At 43.0% G+C, this 21,805-nt stretch overlaps 1 protein-coding gene across 7 annotated transcripts in view; it reads right to left on the bottom strand.

Annotated features, from left to right (window-relative positions):
• SLC9A8 (solute carrier family 9 member A8) overlaps positions 1–21,805 on the bottom strand; it is a 72,397-nt gene that overhangs the window by 31,728 nt on the left and 18,864 nt on the right. For 3 of the 7 annotated variants that reach the window (XM_089897045.1, XM_022597431.3, XM_022597433.3), the window contains exons 4-7: positions 16,604–16,662; positions 11,019–11,102; positions 6,205–6,306; positions 5,060–5,139 (exon numbers count right to left, since the gene is read on the bottom strand). In XM_089897045.1, the coding sequence (XP_089753171.1) occupies positions 5,060–5,139; positions 6,205–6,306; positions 11,019–11,102; positions 16,604–16,662 (325 nt within the window). The remainder of the gene's footprint in view (positions 1–5,059; positions 5,140–6,204; positions 6,307–11,018; positions 11,103–16,603; positions 16,663–21,805) is intronic. The other 4 variants (XM_022597435.3, XM_022597432.3, XM_022597434.3 and 1 more) reach the window with 2 other exon arrangements.

Raw genomic sequence — 21,805 nt, 5'->3', positions numbered from 1 at the left:
ACCCCAGTACCCACGAGGGTCTAACTACCTCCAACAAATGGGCATTAACCGCCTAATATGTTTCAAGCACTAAGGCTTTTTTTAAAAAAACATTTATTTATTTGTTTATTTATTTGGCTGCATCGGGTCTTAGTTGTGGCATGCAGGCTCTTTTGTTGCAGCGCGCGGGCTCCGGAGCGTGCGGGCTCAGTAGTTGTGGTGAGGGCTTAGTTGCCCCACGGTGTGTGGGATCTTTGTTCCCTGACCAGGGATTGAACCTGTGTCCCCTGCATTGGAAGGTAGATTCTTAACCACTGGACCACCAGGGAAGTCCCAAGGCTTATAATAATAGCAAATATTTATGTGGCACTTACCACGTGCCAGGCAATGTTCTGAGCACTTTACATATAGTAACTCAATAATCCACAAAGCAACTGTATGAAATGGTACTAGTATTGCTCTGATTACATAGGAGAAAACTGAGGGACAATGAGGTGAAGGAACTTGCCCAAGGTCAGACAGCTAGGAGGTGGCAAAGCCCGGATCCAAACACAGGCCATCTGGCTCAAGAGTGGGTGCTCTTAGCCACTACACTAGATACAGCAATACCCGGAGGCCAAGGTCAACTTAGAAAAGGCGAGTGTTACACAGGAAGTCAGGGTGATGAGAGAAAGAGTAATATGGTGGGGTGGTGTGGAGGCATGGGGGTGGGGCCCACTTAGATCGGGGGGTCAGGAAAGGCCTCTCTGAAGAAATGATGCTTATTTAAATGAGGGTCTACCTGACAAGAAGCAGATGGACAGGTCAAGACCTGGGGGCAGTGACCAGAGCAAGCTACCTCTGAGGTGGAGCGAGCTTGGTTGCCTGAGAAACAAAACAGTGAGCCTGGCAGCAGCGCAGTGAGGGCAAGTGGCTGGAAATGTTGGAGTCTGGGAGGGAGGCAGGGCCGGGTCACCCCGCGGGGCCTTGGGGGCCGCCTGAGGAGTCAGGACGATTATTCTCGCAGCCCATTTGTCTTCTTCCCCTTAGAGTTCTTGCAAGCCCTTGTCGCTTCCCTCAAAAGTCCTCGCCTGGCACTGCTTTCCTTCCAGCTCAGCAGAATGGTTAGGTCTGCCCCCTTCCACAACACAAGGAGCCACGAGGGGACAGCCTTGGGTAGAGACGTGAGCCAGAGCCCATCCACCTGTTTCCTGCCTGCACCAAGCTTGCGGTCTGGGAGGGATGAGGAACTACCTGGCCTGGGGACTGGAGCGTGCTCTGTCCACCGTATGTCACCAGCATGATCATCTGGCTCCGGGCTCAGGGAGAGGAGTGCTGGTGGGAAGGGACGTGTGGCTGCCCTGCCCCACACAGTTCTCTTCATAAACCGATAATCTGGCGTACCGGTTTCCGTGGTGGCGCCCCGAGTTCGGTTAATGTGAATTCATGCAGGAGAGCCTGCTCACTTCAAAGATGGCCTCAGCTCAGACTTCAGTTCCCAGACTTGCCCTGTCCTCACAGAGCTTGTGGCGTGCATTATGAGCTGTGACTTCACCTGCCTCTCACCTCACTGTGAGCGCCCAGAGATATTTGGGGAAGGCAGGCAGGAGGGAGAGATCCGGGAGGGAAGAAAAGGTAACTCCACCGAACAGCTGCCAACCCGGGAGGCCATGATCTGTTGGCAGCTGGCCTTGAGGCCCTTGCTCTGCAACCCACAGAGATTCTTCTCTCCCCTCTCCTTCTTTTATTCCCACTCTCATCACCCACAGCGACATAACAGAGGCCTTGAAGGAAGAAGAACGTCTAAAAAGTACATCTTGGGGACTTCCCTGGTGGTCCATTGATTAGGACTCTGCTCTTTCACTGCCAAGGCCTTGGTTCGATCCCTGGTCAGGGAACTGAGATCCTGCAAGCTGTGCGGCGAGGCCTAAATAAGTAAAAAAAAAAAGTGCATCCCAAAGCGGCGGGGGGGGGGAGCCTGGGAGTGTGCCGCAGGTTGTGTGCTGGGCAACGACTCCGTGCGGCTCGCGGGCCCCTCCCTCCATCCCTCAGCAAGCGCACAGTAGACAGCACCCACAGCCCCACTGGGCTCCAATTTCCCTTTGTGGAGCCAGGCCTCCTCCACTCTCCATCCCTGTACTGCGTGGGGCTCTAGGAGTAAGCAGGGGACCCAAGCCTGGTCAGAGGTCCATCGCCAGGCATTTTACCAGGTCACCAGATATTAGGTTGGCCCTTTTGGTGGGGACGGCGAGGGTGATCGTGAGACGAAAGCCACTGGTGCTGCCACATGGGGTGAGCGCACCTGAGGATGACGTCGACCAGGGAACAGCTAAGACAGAGAGAGGAGAGGTTCCTGACATCACAGACCCCCAGAGGCTGTCATGCAGGAAGCCATCACTCTGGGGACACTTCTGTTCTACGAGTCAACAAACTTCTTTTTTGCTAAAACGAGTTCGTGTTGGGTTTCAGTTGCACTGAAAGAGGCCTGACTGATGTTCTTTGTCATAGTTCCTGTGGCATCCTGAACTGAAAACCAAATAGCAGGAACTAGAAGACGGATTGATGAATGGACAGAGAGATGGAGAGATGGAAAGATCTGTGGTTAAAGCAAATCCAGTGAAAACAGTGACTGTAGAATCTAGGCGGTCATGTGCGTGTCCACTGTACAGTGCTTCACCTTTTCTGTGTGTTTGAAATTTCCATAATAAAATGTTGGGGGAGAAGTGCTTTGCATAAATTATGTAACACATTTAGCTTTGGCTGAGACTCTAAATTGGGGCACAGTGTTTCTGACAGTGAACATGGAAAGTCGGAAATATGAACTGCCTGAATCATGGAGAGGTCTGAATATAAGCAGGCATTGAATCTTGCCCGCAGCTGTTCCACGTCACAGCTTATGACCCAGTCTTTTAAAAGGCCAGAAGCCAGAAGTTCAACTGAACAATGTGTTTTCTTTATTCCATCATCTCAAAAGACAGCAACGCCAACAAAACAAAAAGAAAATGGACTGGGGGACTTCCCTGGTGGCACAGTGGTTAAGAATCTGCCTGCCAGTGCAGGGGACACAGGTTTGAGCCCTGATCTGGGAAGATCCCACACGCCGTGGAGCAACTAAGCCCCTGCACCACAACTACTGAGCCTGCGCCCTAGAGCCCATGAGCCACAACTACTGAGCCTGCGTGCCACAACTACTGAAGCCCGCACACCTGGAGCCCGTGCTCTGCAACAAGAGAAGCCACCACAATGAGAAGCCCCACTCGCCGCAACTAGAGAAAGCCTGTGTGCAGCAACGAAGACCCAACGCAGCCAAAAATAAATAAAATTTAAAAATTAAAAAAAAAAAAGAAAATGGACTGGGATGGTGAAATAATTTAGGGTGCATCTATGAGTGAATTAGCTCTCCAGAGGAAACACCAGTGAAGTAAAACCTTCTGTTCAAAAAAGTTATTTTTATGTTTCCTACCGTGCAGAGGTCCATGGGCCTCATGTTTGACCTGCATGGTGTTCTGAAAAATGGATCAAGTTGGCAACATTTAAAACAGGAAAATTCCCTATTAAAATCCAGAAACTTGGCCTCTTTTGGAAAAAAAACAATTAAGTATCTGGCAATTCTGGGCCCATGTTCCCACGTGGTAATTAGCAGGTGGAGCTAAGAGGTGGCTGTCCCCTTCAGACGATGGGCTCTCCGGCTCACCACTGTCACCACCTCCAGACACACACCTGGCCAGCTCCCCTCTGTGAAGGGTTCTGCCAGGCCCTGCAGCTGTGTGGGTTTGCGACTGCTGGCTAATTTCCCCCAGAGCACCCCCCATCTGTGGGACAGTCACTTTCTAACAGGAAAGGAAGTGTGTGCCCACACAGAGAGAAACTCCACCTGGTTCTTACTCTGCCTGTCTAAGGGCCAATTCTTTTATTCCTCTCTTCCTGAACATCCCAACCTCCGGTTCAATTCAACTTCACAAGGATTTATCAAGTGTTTTTTGTATCTCTAAGCAGTTGCCCCCAAACAGGTTGAAGGACTGAATGCTGTGACATCTTCCTTTACATCCACTGGGTTTTGAACACTTCTTTTCAGTTGCAAAATACCTACAAAATGCAGGGCAACAGTTGTGCTCGGCTTCACGCTCCCTATGGAACAGGGATGTGACTTTCGCTACTTGTTTGTATAGCAAGACTATCTTAACAACAAAGGCTTTGAAATTTATGTCCCTGGAGAGAAAATGAGGTTGGACTTGATGCTATCAAAGGCACATTTCTCACGAAAAGGGCTCCAAGATTCTAATCTCCAAGTTGCTGCTGAAGGCTGTAAGCTCTGGCTGGCCCAGTGAAAGGGACCCCGGGGCTGAGCACTGGGTCCCACTTCCGAGCTCCCCAGCCAAGCACAAGACAGAATCCAGTGCTCCCGGGAGAGAAACACAGAGCAAGGCTGCATATTCACTGCACTTCTCAGAGACGGGAAACCAGGTCACGCTGTGTGTGTGCACTTTTTTAGCACTAGATCTGGTAACTTCGGCTTCCTAGGTTGCTTCTTGCTAAGCCAATTATGGAAATTTCTGGATTGGGCTCCTAGACAGCAGCTCTGAGTACCCGATGGAGTAGCTGCAGCCTGAGAAGGGCGCCCACAACAGAGCACCTCCTTCCCCCTCCCCATCCCCACCGCCTTGAGGGGAATCCCAGAGTAAAGATTCACACCTCACCCCCGACTCCATCCCCAATCTCTCAAGAAGACAACTTTTCATTATGGCCGTTGCAAAGCCTTAGACATGAGCTGAAGATGAATCTTAATAATAAAAGGACAATGGTGCAGCGTGTGGCGTGTGTGAGGTGGCAGTTAACCTAACTAACCAAGAGTTATTCCCTTCAAAGCTGAAACTAAATCATTTCCATCAGCAACCCTCTGACTGGAGATCTTCAACATTCCTCAATATAGTTTTGATTCATTTCAGAGACACAAATTAACTCAGAATAGATTCTACAGCAGAAATAGTCTGCAAAACGAAAAGACAGAATAGAGAAGTACCACAGCCAGGAATCAATGTGGAGAAAACTTGGCCCCAGTCTGAAAAGTAGCCACATGGGTGTTACAGTATGAAAGGTTTACCTGTCTGTCATGTTGAGTTTAGAGATTACATCAGCCTGTAAAATAAAAAACACAAACACACAGACACAAAAAAAAAACCCCTGGAGAACAGCCAAGAAGATTAAAATGTCCATTAGTGCTTTATTACAAACTAATGAGGACATTAACCTTCAGTCCCCAAATCACTTGAAAAATACAGAAAACTCCTAAGTTTTAGTTTAGGCATGCATTCAATCATCATACACAGGAGGTATGAAAATGAACACTAATATTTGCAGCCAAATTAACTAGTTTTCTTCTCTAAAGTTTATTCCCATTTGATGCTGGAAGCTGAGCAATGAAGAAGGTTGAATGACAGACAGATTTATTCTGTTGCCATCGAGGCAGCAGTAAAGGTGAAAATCAGATGGAATGGGCTTTTACCGATAGCCATCAAAAGCAGCAGACACATCTGACACATGTAAGAGAAATCTGCCAGTTACCCCAAGGCCTGAATCTCAAACTGCGTTTGCAGAACTAGGACGGAGAAACTTTCTGCAACTGACCATACTGGAAGAGAACTGTGACATGCACAGACGTGCATAATGCAAAGCTACAGATACTACCTTCCTAGGTAGGTGTGGTTTAAATTAATTCAAATTAATTTGAATTCAAAGTACAAAACACTCAGTTGATGACACCGGGAATTGGTTTAGCAATGGTGGAAAATCCAGGGAAAATAATTCTACAGGACAGCTTAGAATTGAGTGAAGACATACAGAATCATCTTTGATTTTTAAAATGCAAATTTTTATTAAAGAAACAGTGTTTAACCTTGATTCAGTCTGACAACAGAATTGATACTGTTATAATTTGAAGATCTTGATGGTATATATTCTGCTTTATTTTTAGGTATTCCAACTTAAGACAATATTGGTTTGCAAATAATATCAAATACTTCTGGGGATTATGGAAAAGATTCACTCAATTCCAGACACCAAAGCTTCTCGAGGACACTGAGAGACAACTTCAGCATGCCTTTACTGTGCCTTGTTTGAGTCCGGATTTCTTTGCAGGAGAGCATTTACCTTGACTGTAAAACCCCCATGAGATGTCACTACCCCACTTCCCTGCATGAGCTCTAAGAATGTAAGGTTTTCAAAGTTTTTCAAAGATGTTTTCCTTACCTGACCCAGAAAGTAAATTCCTCCACCTACTACAAAAGCGGAAATTGCCGTACCAAAAACAGCAAATAGGGTGATGGAACCAATATTTTGAAAGAAGTTACCCTGTTTGAGAGAACAGAAATGAGAGGAATGATTAGAAAGGCTGGTCTGCTCAGTGAAGTCATGGACCCCACAGCTGGCCCTCCTCACATGCTTGATTCTCTTTAAAGGGCACCATCACCCACCTTGGTTGGCAAGCTCTAGAAACCTGGGCATCTTCCCTCACCCCCACATGCAATGCAGAGCCAAGTCCTGTGGCTTTTGCGTTCCCCACGTCACTCACATCTCCCTGCTTCTCTCCATCCCCATCCCCACCGCCCTTGCCCAACTGCCATCATCTCTCCCCTGGATCACTGCAATAGCTTCTAACAAGTCTCAACCAGCCCTGGCCCTTGCCCTCTTGCTCTCCAAGTGCTTCCAGAATGATCTCTGCAAAAGATAAGTCTGACTGTGCTGCCTACATTCTGATCCCCACTTCCACTCAAAACGCAGCTAAAACCCAACCAAAGCCTGGACGGTTTGACCCCTCGAAGGCCTCTAACCTCCCCTTTGTTCTCTGGGTTCCAGTCACACTAGTAGCTTTTTGTTTTTCAAACATCATGCTCCCTGGGCTTGGACCACTCTTCCTTCCCCTTCGCTTAGTGAACTTTAATCGTCCCAAGATCTCAGGACATTTTGACTCTTCCTGAGGGAAGCCTTCTCTGATCCCTTACCCAAGTCAGATCCCAGTCTATGCTCTCAATGCACAGTGACTCTCTCCTGGTAGCACTTGACATAGCTGAAACGTTACATTTATTTATGTAATTATTTGGTATCTGTCTTTCCCACTAGGTTGCAGGCTCAATGGGGGCAATGACCACATCTGCTTTTGTACAACAGTCACTGGCATACAGCCTGTCAGATGCAAGATGCCCCATGAATAGGTACTAAAGGAATTAACTGTGTTTCATGTCTGATTAAAGTCCAAAGTTTATATAATTATAATTTTTCAATTAATTAAGAAAAGGTACATTGCTACAAAGAATGTCAAGATAATAGATTATACTATCAGAAGCTCCTTTTTGTAGTCCACATCTTTTAAGCAATTTTATTTCACTCTATTAGTATCATCAAATATAATAGATAAAATATATTCCCATCTATACAGCATTTAAGAGAAAATATTTGAGTCCAAGCAGTATGGTAACATCTTTCAAATTTCCATAAAATTTAAAAAATTAAGCTATTTATTAGAATCCTGTGGACTCTGTTTAGGAATAAGGCCAGGGTAACTTGATGGTCCGTGATTGTGGGTCTGGACAAGGAAAACCATTTTTTCGCTCAGAAATTGTCAAGCCATGGACAACAGGAACTGATACTTTTTTTTTTTGGCCACGTCATGCAGCTTGTGGGATCTTAGTTCCCTGATCAGGGATTGAAACCCGGGCGCTCGGCAGTGAAAGTGCTGAGTCCTAACCACTGGACCACGAGGGAATTCCCAGGAACTGATACTTTAAAGCTCACTTCAGAAGACTGTCCTCAGCTCAGCACTGACAACCCACTAAGCCTATCTCCTTCAGGAAGTTTCTTTGCTTCATATTTTGCAATTTTGATTTGGCTGACCATAATCAGACATTCAATTACTTTGTTTGGCATATCAATCTTTAGCACACAAAGAACTTTAAAATAGCTCAAGGCAAACACAATGATTTGGTTTTTTCCTAAACAAAAGGCTTTCATCTATGAGTTTTTCTTTGCAGAGAGCTGCTTAATTTTGTGATTTAAAAATAGATTACACTAAGCCTTGGTCTGTTTATAGGGATCTAATTCTGATATAACTTACGTCGTTGGCTAATATTAATCTGGATGTTGGAAAGTTACCCAAATTCAAGTTGCCCCACTATAAGAACTTCCCTTTGCTACATAAAGCAAATTTATTTGCTTCTCTCAGACATAATTAAAAAAATGTTCTATTCTTGGGCTTCCCTGGTGGTGCAGCGGTTAAGAATCCGCCTGCCAATACAGGAAACATGGGTTCGAGCCCTGGTCCAGGAAGATCCCACATGCCGCGGAGCAACTAAGCCTGTGCACCACAATTACTGAGCCTGCACTCTAGAGCCCGTGAGCCACAGCTACTGAGGCCCACGTGCCTAGAGCCCGTGCTCCGCAACAAGAGAAGCCACCGCAATGAGGAGCCCGTGCACTTCAAAGAAGAGTAGCCCCCGCTCGCCCCAACTAGAGAAAGCCCGCGTGCAGCAACGAAGACCCAATGCAGCCAAAAGTAAATAAATAAATAAATTTATTTTTTAAAAAGTTCTATTCTTTATATTAATAATTTAAAGAACCAAATAGCTGCCTACCTAATACATACCAACTGATGATAATTGTACTGAAATTTTTATTCTAAGTCCAAATTTACATCAGCAAATATAGCAATATTAAAATAAAGTCAACTTCCTATCTTCTTTGGGGGTGGGCAGGCAGTGGACAGAAGTCTCTGAATTCCCATTCCAACTCACACTAGTCCCTTTCACATAAATTGTCACAGTTTCTGCTGTAAAGCCATCTTCAAAACTTTCTTCTCTTAAGAAACTACTATTTTCCTCAAATTTTGAATAAGTTTATTTCCCCTCCCTCCAAAAAATTAGAAAATAAAAACTTTACATGTGCTAATATAATAACCAGTCTTATGTTTTTAAGTCAAAATCGAATCATTTTTCGGGAGTTCCCTGGCATTCCAGTGGTTAGGACGCTTGCTCTCACTGCCGAGGGCCCAGGTTCAATCCCTGGTCGAGGAACTAAGATCCCACATGCCGAGTGGCAGCCAAAGGGAAAAAAAAAAATCAACCCATTTTCTTCAGCACTGTTTTGAAATATTTTCATAATCTGCTCAGTTCTTTCAAGATTTGTTCACAAAATTAAAGAGTGAGAGATACTGACCTTCAATCCTTCTTGCTTATTTTCTTTTTGACAATTATCTGATGTCAGTAATGGTTTATAAGATATGGGATTTTTTTAATATTAAACTTCCTTTTCACTTTTTATTTTGATTAATGCACAATAAAATAATAACTTAAAAAAAATCTGGCCTGAACATCTTAGAATAATTTTGCTTTAATATCCAGGAGGAAAATTAAAAATTTAATTTGTGTGTTTTTACCAAAACTCTCATAACAAATTTAACTCAAGTTTATTACATTATTATTAATAATAACACTAGTCATGTTATAATAGATAATAACAAGAAGCACTACCAATTATCTAATGTGGTGAGTGGTGCTTTGCATACATTCTTTCATCTAATGTAAATCTCAAAGCAACCTAGGAGGTAGGGTTTTGGGGATCTTTTTGTCCTCTGTTTTTAATTTCTACTCTACTCAAAAGGAACCTATAGGGGGAAGCGCATGATTAGGCCTAGGTCTCTCTGGCTCTAAAGTCCAGGCTCTTTCCTCTCTCCAAAGATATGCCTATCCTTAGTCTTTCCAACCTTCACAGTTTTTTTAAATCATATTTACAAAATAACTGTTGTATTACTAGTATTTTAAGTTGAATCACCTTTTTATTTTAAAACTTAAATACACTTATATTTAAAAAGAACTCATACGGACTTCCCTAGTGACGCAGTGGTTTAGAATCCGCCTGCCAATGCAGGGGACACGGGTTCGAGCCCTGGTCCGGGAAGATCCCACATGCCACGGAACAACTAAGCCTGTGCGCTACAACTACTGAGCCTGCGCTCTAGAGCCCGTGAGCCACAACTACTGAGCCCGCATGCCACAACTACTGAAGCTCACACACCTAGAGCCCACGCTCCGCAACAAGAGAAGCCACCACAATGAGAAGCCGGCGCACCGCAATGAAGAGTAGCCCCACTCGCTGCAACTAGAGAAAGCCCACAGGCAGCAACAAAGACCCAATGCAGCCATAAATAAATAAATAAATAAATAAATGTATTAAAAAAAAACAAGTTTGCTATACAAATTTAAAAAAAAAAGGAACTCATAGACAAGGAAAAGACTCAGGTACACACACAAACTGGCTTAAAAGTGAGAAGCTCCTGCCCAGGCAGAAAGAGCCCCACTGGAAGCTGGAAGACAGAGACCAGAAATGCCAGAGCAAAGCAGAGAACTGAGCAGGGGCCAGTGATGCTGCTCTCCAGGGTCAGGGAGCCAAGAATGAGCGGAGCAACTGTGGGAGTAGGTGGCTGGGCCAGAAGGAGGTGGAAGACTAGCGGGAAGGATGGGGCTCCAGTCTGGTGAGGAAAAGCAGGGCCAGGGAGAGGGTGGGAAGGAATGGAGACTGGGGCTTAAAGGGCATAATGGCTGGGAGCTGAGGCCCAGGGCAGTGCCCTGAGAGGGGAGACACTGAAGGATGGATGGGCCCAAGGCAGGAGAAAGGCCCGATATGGTGACGTGAGAGAACCAGTAGGCCTGGGGCACCTGCCCCTGTCATCCCAGGACACAGTCTGTCCTCTTAACGTGGGTCAGTCTGTGTCCAAGAGGAGTCAATGTAACACCTGTGTACCATCAAAATCACTTTGGCTATTTCTTTCTAGGCAAAGTACCCCTCTATGGAAAACACTAGCAAGCCACACTGCCTAAAACCATGAAAGCAGCCCACTGACCATGTTTGCTCCCTCTACAAGTCAGGCATGACAGTCTAGCTTCTACCACACACGCCAGGGTGTTCACACAGAGCCACCACTGCTAAATTAACACCTGAGCTTTTAAGGAACTTGACTTACAAACACACGGAGCCACCCGGACCAAAAGCACTAATGTGTGCCTGAGTCTTACCTTGTGTAATGAATATCCTGACTCAAATATAATAGGTGGAAGCAAAAGGAGGAAAAACATATTTGGACGAAACATTTCTTCCTCCTGTAAATATAAAATGGATATTTTCAGAGGCATGAAATCTGTGTAATTAAGAAATAAACCCATCAATGAAAAGCCAAAGTAACTGTTCTCTTAGAGCCTGGCCCAGTGGAAACCACAGTGCTTAAACCATCACCTGATAGTAAAACCAAGCAAAAGGAGAGACAAAAACAAACAAATATACAAAACCTCAAAACGTGCATTTAAAAATGTAGGACAAATGATTTTGAAAGGTGACCAGCAAAATAAATAGCAGGATGAACCACTTCCAAACATACAGCGGTACGCTTTTTATTCTTTACTAAGGAAAGAAAACTCATTTTAATATAGAAAACATTTCAATTCAAATAGAACACTTTCAAAAACAAGTCCACAAATTGGATTCCTCCAGGAAAAAGGTTAACGGTAAGCCCTAAAACAATCCACTTAGAGGAAGAGTAAACCCTACTCATGTTTAAAATAGCCCTGCCTTTTCTCTGCATGTCATAGACAACTATGTCATTTTCCTAAATCTGATGTGATGAAACAGTCCTCACCTGATGCCCTTGCAACCTGGGACATGGCTATAAAGCGAGCCCCTTGCCATGCTTTCAGATTCAAATATTAAGTACCATTATGAAAGGTATTTTTAGAATATGGCCACCTTTGGGGGGAAGGGAATAATAATTTCATCTTCTATAGTAATACAGTTCTCTAGTTGTTGGTGGATTGGGGGAAAATACATACTGGTTCTCAAACCCAAAATGACTACAGGTAATACGCAGTCTATTTAATACTGCAAAATCAGGCCCTTTTCATATGAAAACTTCTATGTCACAATCTTGACAGTCTGACTTCTTGTCAAAATCCCTATTCAAAAGAATGATAAATGTATCCTTACAAATGTACGGCTGTTACCATAAAGACTAAATAACATTCAAAAAAGGCTCAAAATAGAAGCAAATGATGACTTCTGAAAATGCCTTATTAAGTCTTAAAATAACCGCCTGTATCACAAGCTCATGACTCAGACTGGGGCCATGTGAAAAGAAATGGGCCGATCTCTGTGCTTTGTGGGGCAAGATATTCGCAGGATCTGTGCAGTTTGGCCACTGCAGAGACTCTGGGAGTTTCAGAAACAAAACACCCCCTGGGAAAAAGGAGAACCCACCTGCAGTGGGTTCACAGTGTCCTCTCCTCCCAATTCATGTGACCTGGAACCTCAAAATGCGACCTGATTTGAAAATAGGGACTTTGCAGATGGAATTAAGGGAAGAATCACAGCTGAGATCATACTGGATTAGGGTGGGCCCTAAACCCAATGACAGTGTCCTTAAAAGAGACAGAAAGGGACACACAGACACAGAGGTGAAGGCACATGAGGACAGACTGAAGCAGAGACAGGAGTTAGGCTGCCATCACCAAGGAATGCCTGGGACCACCTGAAGCCGGAAGAGGCAGCGAAGGACTCTCCCCTAGGGACTGGATTCACTCCCTTGAGGGAGTGTGGCCCTGCCAACACCTTCATTTCAGACTTCTGGCCTCTAGAACTATGAGAGAACAAATCTCTGCTGTTTTAAGCCACCCAATTTGTGGTAATTCGTTACAGAAGCCACAGGAAATGCACACACCACCTTACAGTAAATAGTGTTACAGAAAGATCCCAGGTTCCTTTGGGCAGTATCTCCCCTAAAGTGATCTGATGTGGTTTTAGGTGGTACTTGAGCAATGTGTGTCGAATACCACTGACCCCACGGATTGAGAAAGTCAGCCCTTTTTGATTCTTTCTCAATCCCAATTAAGTCAGACGCGTCAGTTTGGTGCTACCGTGTTAAGCCTCTCTCCAATATGCTGATCCCCCTTTTTGACAGAGGACAGGCTTGTCCTCAGAGGCTTCAGCAAGCAAATGTACCACTTTGTTTTTATCGTATTTATTTATAAAAACAATATTGGTTTCCCACTTAAAACAGTATTATAATGTTTCCTTTAAAATAAATGTATATAGTACACCAACGTTCATAGCAGCATTATTCACGACAGTCAAAAGGTGGAAACAACCCCAGGGCCCATCAACAGATGAATGGATAAACAAAGTGTCGTATATACTGACCATGGAATATTATTCAGCCATAAAAAGGAAACAAGTTATAACACAGGCTACAAAGTGGATGAACCTTAAAAACATCATGCTAGGGCTTCCCTGGTGGCGCAGTGGTTGAGAGTCCACCTGCCGATGCAGGGGACATGGGTTCGTGCCCTGGTCCGGGAAGATCCCACATGCCGCAGAGCAGCTAGGCCCCTGAGCCATGGCCGCTGAGCCTGTGCGTCCAGAGCCTGTGCTCCACAGCGGGAGAGGCCACACCAGTGAGAGGCCCACGTACCGCAAAAACAAAACAAAACAGAAAAAACACATCATGCTAAGTATTGATAAAATAAGCCAGATAAAAAAGGACAAATATTATATGATTCCACCCATTTGAGGTACCTAGAATAGGTAAATTCATAAACACAGAAAGTAGAATAGGGGCTACTAAAAAAATAGAAAATACTAAGAAAAATAGAAAGTAGAAAACAAAGTAAGGAGAGAGGAATAGGGAATTGTTTAATGGGTAGAGTTTCCGTCTGGGATGATGAAAAAATTCTGGAAATAGATGTGATGATTAAACAACATTGTAAATGTATTTAATGCCACTGAATTGTACACTTAAAAATGGCTAAAATGCTAAATTTTATGTTACGTATATTTTACCACAATAAAAGCTTTTAAAAAACTGGTATAAAGACTTATATACATAAAAAAGCAAGTTGACTTAAAGAAACATATTAAGCATATGACAAAATAGGTAGAAGGCAGGCCCAGCAGGACATTCTGGAAAGAAAACATCCAGCAACTTCACTGTTTTTCTTACCTCCCCTGTTCCCTGCAGCACCCAGTTTCCAAACAGATCCTACTTCCTGCTTTGGCTTCCACAAACACCTGCTCCTCCAGAAAGCCTGCCCAATGGTTTTAGCCTAAAAACCTCACCCGTTTCTGAGGTCAAGCACTGGTTGTCTACATGGCTCTTCAGGGCACTTAATTACATTCACCACCCAACTCTGGTTCACTCATCTATACTATTCAATATATTATTATTATTTAACTTGAAAACTAACATCTGTTGAAAAATAAATTTAATAATACCGAAGCATATAAAACTAAAAGTAAAAGATAACCTTTCCTCCTCCTGCTCGGAGAAGGGATCATGCAGCATTCCCCAGGGCTGCAGCTGCACTCAGTGCCTTGGATCTCTGCTGTGGGGAATGTGGGCCTGGTGTTGAGAGAGCTTCTGCTGCTTTGAGAGAAGCTAGAAGTTCAAATTTTTATGTGAGGACTTCCCTGGTGGCGCAGTGGTTAAGAATCCGCCTGCCAATGCAGGGGACACAGGCTTGAGCCCTGGTCCGGGAAGATCCCACATGCCTTGGGGCAACTAAGCCCGTGAGCCACAACTACTGAGCCCGCATGCCATAACTACTGAAGCCTGCGTGACTAGAGCCCGTGCTCCACAACAAGAGAAGCCTGCTCATGACATTGAAGAGTAGCCCCCACTCACTGCAACTAGAGAAAGCCCGCGCACAGCAACGAAGACCCAATGCAGCCAAAAATAAATACTTTAATTAATTTTTTAAAAAGATTACAAATTAAGCAGTTTAAAATATTTTTTAAAAATCCATGTGAAATTTCTAGAATTTTGTATAGATTAATAACATTTAAAATAAAACTGGGGGCACAGTTCTTGAGGCACTAACCTACTGTGTTCCCCCTTTGCCTGGCAAAGAAATAAAGCCACTCTTTCTTTCTCCTCCATGAAAAACAAAATAAAACAAAACAAAAAACTTAATGATTTTTTAATTGCTTTAAAATCGATTCCAATTTTGATCAATTGATTTTAAATCAAACAAAATGTGTTAGCAGGTGGTATTTACACATCAGGCTCTATCTAGTCTAAGAGTTGAGAAAGAGTGTACAGTCAGTTGCTCCTGCCCTAGAATGAGCCACTGTGAGGGGGGTTAAACTGAACCAGTTGCAGAAGCTACTGTGAGGGGGGTTAAACTGAACCAGTTGAGCTTCATATACAGCATGCTCCAGTGGGGCCTGCCTAGCTCCTTCCCCAGCTGAGGGTAGCTCTAGAAATATTCCAAGCTCAATGTACATTTTGAGAATTCATTTAATAAAATATATCCTGAATATTATTTATAACAGCTTCAAATTGTGTTTTACGTCAGACCATGAGGCTTGTTCTGCAAATTTTTTTTTTTTTAAATTTACTTATTTCTTTATGTTTGGCTGCATTGGGTCTTCGTTGCCGTGTGTGGGCTTTGGGCTTTCTCTAGTTGTGGTGAGCAGGGGCTACTCTTCGTTGCGGTGCGCGGGCTTCTCATTGTGGTGGGCTTCTCTTGTTGCGGAGCACAGGCTCTAGGTGCACAGGCTTCAGTAATTGTGGCTCGCAGGCCCTAGAGCATAGGCTCAGTAGTTGTGGCGCACGGGCTTAGTTGCTCCCCGGCATGTGGGATCTTCCCGGCCCAGGGATCGAACCCGTGTCCCCTGCACTGGCAGGCGGATTCTTAACCACTGCGCCACCAGGGAAGCCCTTTTTTGCAAATTTATACTCTACAGTTCCACGGATAAATTAATCCTCACACCTAGGAGCTGCGTCCAAGTAGGAAGGGCTCAAATGTGACACATTTTAACCATACAATTCTTTTAATATTTTGAAATGGACCTTATTTCCCTCCACAAAATCAGTTTTGTTACACACTTGTTAAACTCCCTACTCGATACAGATGCTCAAAGTTTAAGCTGAAACTTGAGTTTCAATTAGTCCTTGGACCTCACGCTCTAATGACCATTGTGTGAACGTAAGGGTGGGAACATCCACAAGTGAGGACAAGTGGCAGAGAAAATACAGAACACATAGGACCAGAGGGTCTGGACACAAGAGCCAACCCAACCGCTCTCTAGCTCTGTGATGTTAGACATGTCCCAACCTCTCAGAGGTCACTTTCTTCATCTGTAAAAACGGGGATAATACGTGGTCAATCTACCTCCATGGCTGTCATGAGGATGACAAAAGCTACAGTATATAAAGCATTCTGTAAGGTCTACAGTGCTGGGCAGATATGTCTTATTGGGCTCAGCTGTCAGAATGGAATTAGGAGCAATAAACATTGTTTAATGTTAAATGCTAATTAGAGCCCTGTATACAGCAAGTTAGTCTAAGACTATAAAAATGCAAGTAAATAACAAAACATGGCATTGAATGCTCCTATGTTAATTTGAAACAGTGTGAGATTTATGCTTTTTCAAAAAACTCAGATGTAAAGATATCAACCCTAATCTACCAGAATGTTAAAAAATTAATGGGACAATATAAACTTCACTGACAGTCAAGGAATGATAAGAAAGCCACCATAATCAGTGTTACTAAACTTAAGAACCAATAAAAATTGTAAATATGTTAAAAAAAAGAACAATTGGGTAAACCTACCTTCCAATTTGCCAGTTTTTTAAACTCTATAATTTTTATAACTGCTCCCATGAGAATACCTAGAAGAGAAAATGTAAAGTTTAACAGAAATTTAAGATATAAGAAAGATTACTCAGGTTTATTATTCTAAAGAAACTGATTATTATTACGTCTCTAAATGGCATCTATGAATTTCTGCGTTTTACGTCTGAAAACATTAAGAATGGAAATTAGTGTGGAGTTTTATGAATCACGTGAGTTTCTCACTTGCATCTCAGGCAAACATACTATAAAGAAGTCTAGGGCTTCCCTGGTGGCGCACTGGTTGAGAGTCCGCCTGCCAATGCAGGGCACACGGGTTCGTGCCCGGGTCTGGGAAGATCCCACATGCCGCGGAGTGGCTGGGCCCGTAAGCCATGGCCGCTAAGTCTGCGCGTCTGGAGCCTGTGCTCCACAACGGGAGAGGCCACAACAGTGACAGGCCCGCGTACTGCAAAAAAAAAAAAAAAAAAAAAAAAGTCTACAAAAATCTGGGGGTGGGGGTGGGGGGAGGGGTGAAAAAACTACAAAACAAGACCTAGGGATAGTTTGCCTGGCATGGAAGATTTAAGCATCTGTCATTCTTGCTATATCCACTCATTTTCGATTTGAAATGGCAGAAAGCTAAGTCTGCCCTGTACTACTTATTCCTACCGTTTTCAAAAAGGAATCCAAGATCACTTTCTCAGGCTCAGATGGTAGCTCTATGTAGAGTATTTAGTTAGAGTTAAAGCCCCAATGCTGAAAATAACCTAAAGTGAAAATTCTGTGAAATTCCTGGAACAAAACAGACCATCTTAGTTCAGGCATGTTTCCACAAAGCTGACAGGCTCATTACTCTCTCACAAAGAACCTACCAAAAATAATTCTCGAAGAAGCATCACGGGTACAATTTATGATTGCTCTGTTACTCACTAGATTAATGATTCTTAACCCTGTGGCCTCATCAGAATCATCATGGGAGCTTTTTATGAAATAAAGACACCTGAGCAGAACTTGGGATCTGCAAAATAGCAATCTCTGGTAGGGGCTGATACAAAGCAAGGCTGAAGACCACTATCATAGATGCTTAAAGATAGACTTCCCTTTTGGACTTCCCTGGTGGCGCAGTGGTTAAGAATCCGCCTGCCAATGCAGGGGACACGGGTTCGATCCCTGGTCCGGGAAGATCCCACATGCCACGGAGCAACTAAGCCCGTGTGGCATAACTACTGAGCCTGTGCTCTAGAGCCCACAAGCCACAACTACTGAAGCCCACGTGCCTAGAGCCCGTGCTCCGCAACAAGAGAAGCCACTGCAATGACAAGTCCGCTCACCGCAACCAAGAGTAGCCCCCGCTTGCTGCAACAAGAGAAAAGCCCGCATGCAGCAATGAAGACCCAATGCAGCCAAAAAAACAGACTTCCCTTACCCCTAGAGGGGAAGGAGCTTCTTCCCATCAACAACAGAAAGCTTATGAAACACACCTTATTGGGTGGGGTGAGAAGAAAATACAAAAACACAGAGGTTTATTAGGAAAAGAAGCTGCACTAACACTAATTGTCATGGGGAAGGAGGGGTTTGAGGTGAAGAGAGGATCAGTTAATTTTAACTTTATAAACCTCTCTACTATTTGTATTGTTATATATTAGTAAAAGCCCAACAAAACTGGTTTTTTGTTTTTTGTTTTTTTTTTTTGCGGTACACGGGCCTCTCACTGTTGTGGCCTCTCCCGTTGCGGAGCACAGGCTCCGGACGTGCAGGCTCAGCGGCCATGGCTCACGGGCCTACCCACTCCGCGGCATGTGGGATCTTCCCGGACTGGGGCACGAACCCGTGTCCCCTGCATCGGCAGGCGGACTCTCAACCACTGCACCACCAGGGAAGCCCAACAAAACTGTTTTGATAAAAAGGATATAAGACGAAATAGGTCTGAGCTATAAAGGGAATCAATGATCAATGACATTTTCAGAACAGTAATTGTACATTCACTTCCATGTGGCATGAAAGCACTGATTCTAACCCCTCTCTAGAGTTCCCCAGTTGCTTCCTTTTTCTTATATTTTTAAACTGTGTATATATTTTAAGGAGTTTTCATACAATTTTTTATTAACCAGATAGTTCATGAATACTTTGTAAAATGTTATAAGTAAGACAAAAGTCCCTTTTGATGAAATCCCACCCCCACTAGTTCTCTCTCTCCCTGCCCCAAGGTAACCAAGCATCTTGATAAGTCTGGGGGCTATTCTACCAGACCCTTCTCTATGCTCTTACATATTTATATTTACCATACAGTACTAGGAGGTGTGTGTATGTAACACATGGCACACATGTGTATTTATATAAAACTTATGGTACTATAATGCATCCTTTTTTTTCTTGTTTTTGGCTGCCCGGCACATGGGATCTTAGTTCCTAGACCTGGGATCGAACCTGTGCCCCCTGCAATGGAAGCACACGGGACCGCCAGAGAAGTCCTATAGCAGGTAGTTTCTACTACCTGCTATTTTGCTCAGTGTTATGATCAGGGGTGACTACATATAGATCTGCCTCATTCCTTTTTAACAGCTCTACAGCACAGCATAAAGATGCCACAGATTGAATAGACATTTCTCCAAAGAAGATATACAAATGGCCAATAAGCACAAGAAAAGACGCTCCATCCACATCATTAGTCATTAGGGAAATGGAAATCAAAACCACAATGAGACACCAGTTCATACCCACTAGGACAGCTATAACTTTTTTTAAATGGAAAATAAGTGTTGGCAAGGATATAGAGAAACTGGAACCCTTAATACATCAATGGTGGAAAAGTAAAATGGCACAACTTCTGTAGAAACGTTTGGCAATTCCTCAAAAAGTAAAACAGAATTACCATATGACCCAGCAATTCTACAAAGGAGAATAGAAAACCTATGCTCGTACAGAAACTTGTACGTGGATGTTCATATCAGCATTATTAGCCAAAGGTGGAAACAACACAAATGTCCACCAACTGATGAATGGATCAACAAAATGTGGTATATCCACACAATGGAATGTTATCCGGCAGTAAAAAAGAATGAAGTACTGACACATATTGCAATGTGTGGATGAATCTTGAAAACATGCTAAGTAAAAGAAGCCAGACACAAAAGACATCTTTTATGATCCACTGATATGAAATATTCAGAATTGGCAAATCTATAGATTGCCTTTGTCTCTATAGAGACAGAAATGGTTTCCTGGGGCTGGGGAGGAGATTTTCAGGGATGATAGCTAAAGGGTATGGGGCTTCTTTCTGGGGTGATGAAATGTTCTAAAATTGTTGTCATGGTTGCACAACTCTGTGAATATACTAAAACCCTGAACTGTACGTTTAAAACGAGTAACTTGCATGGTATGTGAATTATATCACAATAAAACGGTCACCCCACCCTCACCCCCGAAAGGCCAGAGCGTATGGTTCCATTCATATGAAATGTCCAGAACAGACAAATCTAGAGACAGGAGGTAGGTTAGTGGTTGCCAGTGGAAATGGGAGGGGGAAAATGGGCAGTGACTTCTAATGTGCAGAGAGTATCTTTTTGAGGTGATAAAAATGTTCTGGAATTAAGATAGTGGTGATGGTTGCACAACCCTGTAAATATACTAAAAAGCACTGAATTCTACACTTTAAATTTATAAAGTTTATGTTATATAAATTCTACTTTACTGTTTAAAAAATTTTATTGAAGTATAGTTGATTTTCGCTGTCATGTTAGTTTCAGGTAAACATATATATATATATATTTTTTTTTTCAGATTATTTTCCCTTACAGATTATAAAATATTGAGTATAGTTCCCTATGCTATATAGTAGGTCCTTGTTGGTTATCTATTTTATATATAGTAGTGCGTATGTGTTAATCCCAACCTCCTAATTTATCCCTCCCCTCCATTTTAATTTTTTTAAGTCACTATCTTTTTAATGTTCCCCCAATGATGGCTGTCTCCAACTGTTTGCCATTAACAGCTGCAGTGAACATGCTTGTATGTGCCTCTTTGTGTAAGAGTATCTCCCTAGGGCAGATCCAGAGACAGTGAATGGCATGAGCATTTTTATCTCTGAAAACGTTGCCAAACTGTCCTCCAAAGTGGCTGTGCCGATTTACACCCCTTGCACCAAAGCATCCTCACCAACCCTGGAAAATCATCAGACTTTAACACTTCTGCCAGTATGAGGGGCAAGAAATTGTACTTTAAGGTTTCGATTTGCATTTCCAGTCAACCTGCACTCAGTAATCATTCCTGATTACTAGGGAAGTTGGAACTTTTTTCATGATTTCAGATTTAATTTTTAAAGCTAGTGTTTTTCTGGGCTACTAAACCTCAACTTTCTTTTTCCTTTGTAAATGTACACCAAAAACGTTAATACTATGATCAATGCTTTTGTAATTAATACACATGAAGCAATTACATTTGAGAGTCAGTGATTATTCTATTGCCTAAGCTTGTTTCTATATTATTATCAATGAGGCATTGGAAAGCTTTGTAAAATACAATATGATATTATTACTACTATTACTATTATTACTATTACATGAGTAATCCTTTTGAAATGTCCTAGGACTGAACTATGGTACAACATTAAATTGGCAAACTCCTCCTTTACCTTTTGAGATTAAGGTTCAAAGTTAGGTCAAATCAACCTAGTGTCCAGGAGAAATTAATTTATACCATACAACCAGACACCCTGGAAATAATACCCTAGATACAATTTTGTATATTCCTATCAGTTAAAAGAATATGAGCATGCACCTTCAAGTTACAAATTTTTATTTTATTATTATAAAAAAAGTGCTGCTATATTAATGTATTTTAAAATAACACAGGGAATTGGCTGTCCAGTGGTTAGGATTCCACACTTTCACTGCCGAGGGCCCAGGTTCAATCCCTGGTCGGGGAACTAAGATCCCACAAGCTGTGCGACACAGCCAAAAATTAATAAAATAAATAACACAAAAAACAGAGATTGTAAGGGAGATTCAAATTAAATAGAAACGTAAGTTCTAATATTTCCTTTTGCCTCCTATGGATCTTCATACACACACCTCATTATGGATGCCACTGGATTAAGTCAAAGGATCAGGAGTAATTCATAATTATTTGTTGAGACCCTTCTCCCAGGATCTGTCAGGTTAAATTATTCTTACTCCTCAAGAGAATGCTCCAGGCAGGAAG

Source organism: Delphinapterus leucas, chromosome 15 (genome assembly GCF_059928025.1).
Source record: "Delphinapterus leucas isolate spDelLeu-1000000601 "Yukka" chromosome 15, BTC_Dleu_Yukka2, whole genome shotgun sequence".
In the NCBI taxonomy this organism is placed as follows: domain Eukaryota; kingdom Metazoa; phylum Chordata; class Mammalia; order Artiodactyla; family Monodontidae; genus Delphinapterus; species Delphinapterus leucas.
This window is presented reverse-complemented; position numbering and strand designations above follow the sequence as displayed.